We start from the raw sequence: 9,079 nt of genomic DNA, 5'->3' as shown, positions 1-9,079 counted from the left end.
AATTTTCCTGTATTTGTCTCGTAAATTAAATTCCGTATGTTGCTACGATTGTAAATTAAATTATATAATTGTTATTAGTGATGTGGATAGGCTATGGGAGGGCTATTGCATGTCCAGTTGCATCTCCAGATGATGTGACAGGAGGATTTTAGTGCTGATGATGTGGCAGTGGTAAGGCTATGGGAGGGCTATTGCATGTCCAGAACCACTGGAGATGCTCTAATAGAAAATTACCATCTATACATCACTTTTGCATAAGAGCATCTCCAATGGCGGCGAGCGGACAGGCTATGTGACATCTGTGACCCAAATCATACATCATATGGCATAATTACATATTTTATTATATATTAGTTATGCAAATGTGTATGTGTGCTTAATACTAAGTGTCTTGTGCATGGAAAATGTGTGCATGAGATTTATAGTAATATGTAGTGAGAATATGGAAAGAAAAGAAAGTAACTCTTTGTATTTAGCTTCTGAGGTAAGCTTCGTATTTAGCTTCTGAGGTAAGCTTCGTATTTAGCTTCTGATGTAAGCTTCGTATTTAGCTTCTGATGTAAGCTTCGTATTTAGCTTCTGAGGTAAGCTTCGGTTTAGCTTCTGAAGTAAGCTTCGTCATATATATAAAGGAGTTGAAAGAGGTTAAAAAAAAGGGAAGAAGGGGGAAAAAGAGAGAGAAATTCTACACTTATGAATTTTTGAGAGGATCAAGGAACGTAGATCGGGAATCAAGAGCTAGTGTTTGACTAGGTTATCTATCCTAATCAGGTGTGTATAAATCACACTTTTAGTTTTACATGTGTTATGTGGTTCATTGTTATATGTTGAATTGGAGTGAATTATGTGATTATATGATGTGAAGTTGATATGATTATGAATTATTTGATATTGATGGTCGAATATGATATGAATATTTGATTGCTGAAATGGACATGTTTGTTTAGATATATTGAGTAATTTGATGGAATATGGTATGAATATGTTATTGGTGCAAATGATATGTTTATGATCCTTATGATGTGAATCATTGGATTAAAAAGGATCTGTGACGGTTTTGCCCTAGATCTGAAATTACAGTGGATATATTGGGACCTTCGGGTCAACATATTGGGACCTTCGGGTCAAATCATAGTGGGACCTTCGGGTCAATCATATTGGGACCTTCGGGTCAAACATATTGGGACCTTCGGGTCAATCATATTGGGACCTTCGGGTCAAACATATTGGGACCTTCGGGTCATATTACAGTGGGACCTTCAGGTCAAATCATAATGGGACCTACGGGTCAATTATATTGGAAATCCCGGGCAGATACCAGGCTTGACTGTCACAGAATAATAAATTGATCAGAGAGGCATATGCATATGAATATGAAATGGTTTGTTTTTAAAGTATGAGATGTATTGTTTCTGATTATATGTTTTGATAAAAGAGTATGCTTGATATTGTATCATGTGAGATTAAAGTGTTATCAGGTTTGGCAGCTGACGCATATTGGCAACTTTCTCCTCCTCATCAGTTTCGCATGTAGATAAATGTATAGTATATAGAGTTGTGAGAGGGTTTCACTACTTTACAGGATGTTTTGAAATATGTGCTGGATGAATGTTGAATTTTAGAGTTATATAATATGTGTGTTCTATGAATTAGACACGTGTATCGATTGCTTTTATGATAAGAAATTTATTTATAGTAAGTGCATACATCAGAGGGGTTGAGGTGTCACATTTAGGTGGTATCAGAGCGGGGATAAAATCCCGCTGGGACATTGCATCCATACATTGCATATGATACGTATTGGGTATAAGTTGCATTTGCATTTGAATAATCAGGAACATGGATATTCCTGAACATACGTCATCGAGGAGAGAAGGGTCAGCCGCCCCGCATAATTCATCAACTGCAGAAGCATCTGATACACCTGTTGCATCATCTCGGGGTAGCCAGCCAATACATAGGCAGGTTGAACAAGAAGTACAGGGGCTAGAAATGAGACCAAGGGGTAAAAATTTTAAAGAACTACGAAAGATGGGAGCCGTTGACTTTGTTGGGACTACTGATCCTGCCGAGGCTGAGATATGGTTGAAGAGGACAGAGCGTGTGTTTAATCAGATGGGTTGTATTACAGAAGAACGTTTTGATTATGCAGTGTCTCTTCTTCAGGGCGATGCTTACTATTGGTGGGAGACTGTCCCACGAGCTATGATACATCCTCCAGTACTCAGTTGGGATGACTTCTTGAGAGAGTTCAGTGATAAGTATATGCCACCAGTGTATCGTGATGAGAAGCAAAGAGAGTTTTTGTCCCTTAAACAAGGATCTATATCAGTTGCAGATTATGAAGTGAAGTTTACTCAGCTTTCTCGTTATGCATCGGCATTGCTACCTACAGAACAAGATAAGTGCAGACATTTTGAAGAAGGATTGATATACGAGATAAGAAGCAAAATCACACCTTCAGACTTTCGTACTTATAATGATCTACGTGCAGCAGCTATACGAGCAGAAAGACTAGTGAAAGAAAGACATGTGTATATTCAAAGACAAAAGAGGGGACCACCGGAGTATAGGGGTGAATCAAGCTCGAACATTTCAAAAAGGCCTAGTTCTTTTTCTTCGGCATCGAGTTTCAGTAGAGGAGGTAAATTGGGTCAAAGAGGCGGACGTGCACCACCTTTTAGTTATGAGTGGGGACGAGGATCTGGTGTGACAGCACGTGCACGACCTTTATGCGTGCACTGTGGACGACCACATACAGGAGAGTGTCGACTAATTATAGGAGGTTGCTTTCACTGCGGTCAACAAGGACACTATTATAGGGAATGCCCACTTCGGCCTAACATGATATCGAGTGGAAGAGCAGCGACGGAACCAACAGTACAGAATGTGCGACCCGCAGCATCGAGTGCAAGTAATAATCGAGGTCGTGGAAGAGGACAGACTATGAGTGCAAGTATTAGAAAGAAATGAATTTTGCGGACAAAATTCCTAAAGAGGGGAAGAATTGTGACATCCGTGACCCAAATCATACATCATATGGCATAATTACATATTTTATTATATATTAGTTATGCAAATGTGTATGTGTGCTTAATACTAAGTGTCTTGTGCATGGAAAATGTGTGCATGGGATTTATAGTAATATGTAGTGAGAATATGGAAAGAAAAGAAAGTAACTCTTTGTATTAGTTTAGCTTCTGAGGTAAGCTTCGTATTTAGCTTCTGAGGTAAGCTTCGTATTTAGCTTCTGATGTAAGCTTCGTATTTAGCTTCTGAGGTAAGCTTCGGTTTAGCTTCTGAAGTAAGCTTCGTCATATATATAAAGGAGTTGAAAGAGGTTAAAAAAAAGGGAAGAAGGGGGAAAAAGAGAGAGAAATTCTACACTTATGAATTTTTGAGAGGATCAAGGAACGTAGATCGGGAATCAAGAGCTAGTGTTTGACCAGGTTATCTATCCTAATCAGGTGTGTATAAATCACACTTTTAGTTTTACATGTGTTATGTGGTTCATTGTTATATGTTGAATTGGAGTGAATTATGTGATTATATGATGTGAAGTTGATATGATTATGAATTATTTGATATTGATGGTCGAATATGATATGAATATTTGATTGCTGAAATGGACATGTTTGTTTAGATATATTGAGTAATTTGATGGAATATGGTATGAATATGTTATTGGTGCAAATGATATGTTTATGATCCTTATGATGTGAATCATTGGATTAAAAAGGATCTGTGACGGTTTTGCCCTGGATCTGAAATTACAGTGGATATATTGGGACCTTCGGGTCAACATATTGGGACCTTCGGGTCAAATCATAGTGGGACCTTCGGGTCAATCATATTGGGACCTTCGGGTCAAACATATTGGGACCTTCGGGTCAATCATATTGGGACCTTCGGGTCAAACATATTGGGACCTTCGGGTCATATTACAGTGGGACCTTCAGGTCAAATCATAGTGGGACCTACGGGTCAATTATATTGGAAATCCCGGGCAGATACCAGGCTTGACTGTCACAGAATAATAAATTGATCAGAGAGGCATATGCATATGAATATGAAATGGTTTGTTTTTAAAGTATGAGATGTATTGTTTCTGATTATATGTTTTGATAAAAGAGTATGCTTGATATTGTATCATGTGAGATTAAAGTGTTATCAGGTTTGGCAGCTGACGCATATTGGCAACTTTCTCCTCCTCATCAGTTTCGCATGTAGATAAATGTATAGTATATAGAGTTGTGAGAGGGTTTCACTACTTTACAGGATGTTTTGAAATATGTGCTGGATGAATGTTGAATTTTAGAGTTATATAATATGTGTGTTCTATGAATTAGACACGTGTATCGATTGCTTTTATGATAAGAAATTTATTTATAGTAAGTGCATACATCAGAGGGGTTGAGGTGTCACATTTAGGTGGTATCAGAGCGGGGATAAAATCCCGCTGGGACATTGCATCCATACATTGCATATGATACGTATTGGGTATAAGTTGCATTTGCATTTGAATAATCAGGAACATGGATATTCCTGAACATACGTCATCGAGGAGAGAAGGGTCAGCCGCCCCGCATAATTCATCAACTGCAGAAGCATCTGATACACCTGTTGCATCATCTCGGGGTAGCCAGCCAATACATAGGCAGGTTGAACAAGAAGTACAGGGGCTAGAAATGAGACCAAGGGGTAAAAATTTTAAAGAACTACGAAAGATGGGAGCCGTTGACTTTGTTGGGACTACTGATCCTGCCGAGGCTGAGATATGGTTGAAGAGGACAGAGCGTGTGTTTAATCAGATGGGTTGTATTACATAAGAACGTTTTGATTATGCAGTGTCTCTTCTTCAGGGCGATGCTTACTATTGGTGGGAGACTGTCCCACGAGCTATGATACATCCTCCAGTACTCAGTTGGGATGACTTCTTGAGAGAGTTCAGTGATAAGTATATGCCACCAGTGTATCGTGATGAGAAGCAAAGAGAGTTTTTGTCCCTTAAACAAGGATCTATATCAGTTGCAGATTATGAAGTGAAGTTTACTCAGCTTTCTCGTTATGCATCGGCATTGCTACCTACAGAACAAGATAAGTGCAGACGTTTTGAAGAAGGATTGATATACGAGATAAGAAGCAAAATCACACCTTCAGACTTTCGTACTTATAATGATCTACGTGCAGCAGCTATACGAGCAGAAAGACTAGTGAAAGAAAGACATGTGTATATTCAAAGACAAAAGAGGGGACCACCGGAGTATAGGGGTGAATCAAGCTCGAACATTTCAAAAAGGCCTAGTTCTTTTTCTTCGGCATCGAGTTTCAGTAGAGGAGGTAAATTGGGTCAAATAGGCGGACGTGCACCACCTTTTAGTTATGAGTGGGGACGAGGATCTGGTGTGACAGTACGTGCACGACCTTTATGCGTGCACTGTGGACGACCACATACAGGAGAGTGTCGACTAATTATAGGAGGTTGCTTTCACTGCGGTCAACAAGGACACTATTATAGGGAATGCCCACTTCGGCCTAACATGATATCGAGTGGAAGAGCAGCGACGGAACCAACAGTACAGAATGTGCGACCCGCAGCATCGAGTGCAAGTAATAATCGAGGTCGTGGAAGAGGACAGACTATGAGTGCAAGTATTAGAAAGAAATGAATTTTGCGGACAAAATTCCTAAAGAGGGGAAGAATTGTGACATCCGTGACCCAAATCATACATCATATGGCATAATTACATATTTTATTATATATTAGTTATGCAAATGTGTATGTGTGCTTAATACTAAGTGTCTTGTGCATGGAAAATGTGTGCATGGGATTTATAGTAATATGTAGTGAGAATATGGAAAGAAAAGAAAGTAACTCTTTGTATTAGTTTAGCTTCTGAGGTAAGCTTCGTATTTAGCTTCTGAGGTAAGCTTCGTATTTAGCTTCTGATGTAAGCTTCGTATTTAGCTTCTGAGGTAAGCTTCGGTTTAGCTTCTGAAGTAAGCTTCGTCATATATATAAAGGAGTTGAAAGAGGTTAAAAAAAAGGGAAGAAGGGGGAAAAAGAGAGAGAAATTCTACACTTATGAATTTTTGAGAGGATCAAGGAACGTAGATCGGGAATCAAGAGCTAGTGTTTGACCAGGTTATCTATCCTAATCAGGTGTGTATAAATCACACTTTTAGTTTTACATGTGTTATGTGGTTCATTGTTATATGTTGAATTGGAGTGAATTATGTGATTATATGATGTGAAGTTGATATGATTATGAATTATTTGATATTGATGGTCGAATATGATATGAATATTTGATTGCTGAAATGGACATGTTTGTTTAGATATATTGAGTAATTTGATGGAATATGGTATGAATATGTTATTGGTGCAAATGATATGTTTATGATCCTTATGATGTGAATCATTGGATTAAAAAGGATCTGTGACGGTTTTGCCCTGGATCTGAAATTACAGTGGATATATTGGGACCTTCGGGTCAACATATTGGGACCTTCGGGTCAAATCATAGTGGGACCTTCGGGTCAATCATATTGGGACCTTCGGGTCAAACATATTGGGACCTTCGGGTCAATCATATTGGGACCTTCGGGTCAAACATATTGGGACCTTCGGGTCATATTACAGTGGGACCTTCAGGTCAAATCATAATGGGACCTACGGGTCAATTATATTGGAAATCCCGGGCAGATACCAGGCTTGACTGTCACAGAATAATAAATTGATCAGAGAGGCATATGCATATGAATATGAAATGGTTTGTTTTTAAAGTATGAGATGTATTGTTTCTGATTATATGTTTTGATAAAAGAGTATGCTTGATATTGTATCATGTGAGATTAAAGTGTTATCAGGTTTGGCAGCTGACGCATATTGGCAACTTTCTCCTCCTCATCAGTTTCGCATGTAGATAAATGTATAGTATATAGAGTTGTGAGAGGGTTTCACTACTTTACAGGATGTTTTGAAATATGTGCTGGATGAATGTTGAATTTTAGAGTTATATAATATGTGTGTTCTATGAATTAGACACGTGTATCGATTGCTTTTATGATAAGAAATTTATTTATAGTAAGTGCATACATCAGAGGGGTTGAGGTGTCACATTTAGGTGGTATCAGAGCGGGGATAAAATCCCGCTGGGACATTGCATCCATACATTGCATATGATACGTATTGGGTATAAGTTGCATTTGCATTTGAATAATCAGGAACATGGATATTCCTGAACATACGTCATCGAGGAGAGAAGGGTCAGCCGCCCCGCATAATTCATCAACTGCAGAAGCATCTGATACACCTGTTGCATCATCTCGGGGTAGCCAGCCAATACATAGGCAGGTTGAACAAGAAGTACAGGGGCTAGAAATGAGACCAAGGGGTAAAAATTTTAAAGAACTACGAAAGATGGGAGCCGTTGACTTTGTTGGGACTACTGATCCTGCCGAGGCTGAGATATGGTTGAAGAGGACAGAGCGTGTGTTTAATCAGATGGGTTGTATTACAGAAGAACGTTTTGATTATGCAGTGTCTCTTCTTCAGGGCGATGCTTACTATTGGTGGGAGACTGTCCCACGAGCTATGATACATCCTCCAGTACTCAGTTGGGATGACTTCTTGAGAGAGTTCAGTGATAAGTATATGCCACCAGTGTATCGTGATGAGAAGCAAAGAGAGTTTTTGTCCCTTAAACAAGGATCTATATCAGTTGCAGATTATGAAGTGAAGTTTACTCAGCTTTCTCGTTATGCATCGGCATTGCTACCTACAGAACAAGATAAGTGCAGACGTTTTGAAGAAGGATTGATATACGAGATAAGAAGCAAAATCACACCTTCAGACTTTCGTACTTATAATGATCTACGTGCAGCAGTTATACGAGCAGAAAGACTAGTGAAAGAAAGACATGTGTATATTCAAAGACAAAAGAGGGGACCACCGGAGTATAGGGGTGAATCAAGCTCGAACATTTCAAAAAGGCCTAGTTCTTTTTCTTCGGCATCGAGTTTCAGTAGAGGAGGTAAATTGGGTCAAAGAGGCGGACGTGCACCACCTTTTAGTTATGAGTGGGGACGAGGATCTGGTGTGACAGCACGTGCACGACCTTTATGCGTGCACTGTGGACGACCACATACAGGAGAGTGTCGACTAATTATAGGAGGTTGCTTTCACTGCGGTCAACAAGGACACTATTATAGGGAATGCCCACTTCGGCCTAACATGATATCGAGTGGAAGAGCAGCGACGGAACCAACAGTACAGAATGTGCGACCCGCAGCATCGAGTGCAAGTAATAATCGAGGTCGTGGAAGAGGACAGACTATGAGTGCAAGTATTAGAAAGAAATGAATTTTGCGGACAAAATTCCTAAAGAGGGGAAGAATTGTGACATCCGTGACCCAAATCATACATCATATGGCATAATTACATATTTTATTATATATTAGTTATGCAAATGTGTATGTGTGCTTAATACTAAGTGTCTTGTGCATGGAAAATGTGTGCATGGGATTTATAGTAATATGTAGTGAGAATATGGAAAGAAAAGAAAGTAACTCTTTGTATTAGTTTAGCTTCTGAGGTAAGCTTCGTATTTAGCTTCTGAGGTAAGCTTCGTATTTAGCTTCTGATGTAAGCTTCGTATTTAGCTTCTGAGGTAAGCTTCGGTTTAGCTTCTGAAGTAAGCTTCGTCATATATATAAAGGAGTTGAAAGAGGTTAAAAAAAAGGGAAGAAGGGGGAAAAAGAGAGAGAAATTCTACACTTATGAATTTTTGAGAGGATCAAGGAACGTAGATCGGGAATCAAGAGCTAGTGTTTGACCAGGTTATCTATCCTAATCAGGTGTGTATAAATCACACTTTTAGTTTTACATGTGTTATGTGGTTCATTGTTATATGTTGAATTGGAGTGAATTATGTGATTATATGATGTGAAGTTGATATGATTATGAATTATTTGATATTGATGGTCGAATATGATATGAATATTTGATTGCTGAAATGGACATGTTTGTTTAGATATATTGAGTAATTTGATGGAATATGGTATGAATATGTTATTG

The 9,079-nt window shown here is 38.8% G+C and overlaps 2 protein-coding genes across 4 annotated transcripts; both read left to right on the top strand.

Moving 5' to 3' along the window:
- The first annotated feature begins 595 nt into the window (after window positions 1–595).
- LOC121792914 lies at window positions 596–8,626 on the top strand. Of its 3 annotated transcripts, none has more exons than XR_006048956.1 (3): window positions 596–771; window positions 1,836–3,467; window positions 4,532–5,930. XR_006048956.1 is itself a non-coding variant. In XM_042191049.1 (3 exons), exon 3 carries the CDS (start codon window positions 7,232–7,234, stop codon window positions 8,363–8,365), a length of 1,134 nt encoding a protein of 377 aa, XP_042046983.1. In that variant the 5' UTR covers window positions 923–3,467; window positions 4,532–6,163; window positions 7,228–7,231; the 3' UTR covers window positions 8,366–8,626. The 3 variants fall into 3 exon arrangements, 2 of the variants coding, with proteins under 2 accessions (XP_042046983.1, XP_042046984.1); XM_042191049.1 differs by lacking the exon at window positions 596–771 and adding an exon at window positions 7,228–8,626 and having other exon boundaries at window positions 923–3,467; window positions 4,532–6,163; XM_042191050.1 differs by lacking the exons at window positions 596–771; window positions 1,836–3,467 and adding an exon at window positions 7,228–8,626 and having other exon boundaries at window positions 3,873–6,163.
- Window positions 4,536–5,214, top strand: LOC121780096. The gene is made up of 3 exons (XM_042177621.1): window positions 4,536–4,797; window positions 4,849–5,075; window positions 5,191–5,214. The coding sequence occupies exons 1-3, from the start codon at window positions 4,536–4,538 to the stop codon at window positions 5,212–5,214; spliced, it is 513 nt and encodes a 170-aa protein (XP_042033555.1).
- Window positions 8,627–9,079: the final 453 nt, after the last annotated feature.

This window comes from Salvia splendens, chromosome 2 (genome assembly GCF_004379255.2).
Source record: "Salvia splendens isolate huo1 chromosome 2, SspV2, whole genome shotgun sequence".
In the NCBI taxonomy this organism is placed as follows: Eukaryota; Viridiplantae; Streptophyta; class Magnoliopsida; order Lamiales; family Lamiaceae; genus Salvia; species Salvia splendens.
Note: the sequence above shows the minus strand (reverse complement) of the source record. Positions and strands in the feature narration are given on the sequence as shown.

Coding starts and splice junctions, on each gene's coding strand:
- LOC121780096 (XM_042177621.1), top strand. CDS start 4,536: ATGGATATTCCTGAACATACGTCATCGAGGAGAGAAGGGTCAGCCGCC. Junction 4,798..4,848: donor ATGGTTGAAGAGGACAGAGC/GTGTGTTTAATC, acceptor TTGATTATGCAG/TGTCTCTTCTTCAGGGCGAT. Junction 5,076..5,190: donor AGCTTTCTCGTTATGCATCG/GCATTGCTACCT, acceptor ATCTACGTGCAG/CAGCTATACGAGCAGAAAGA.
- LOC121792914 (XM_042191049.1), top strand. CDS start 7,232: ATGGATATTCCTGAACATACGTCATCGAGGAGAGAAGGGTCAGCCGCC.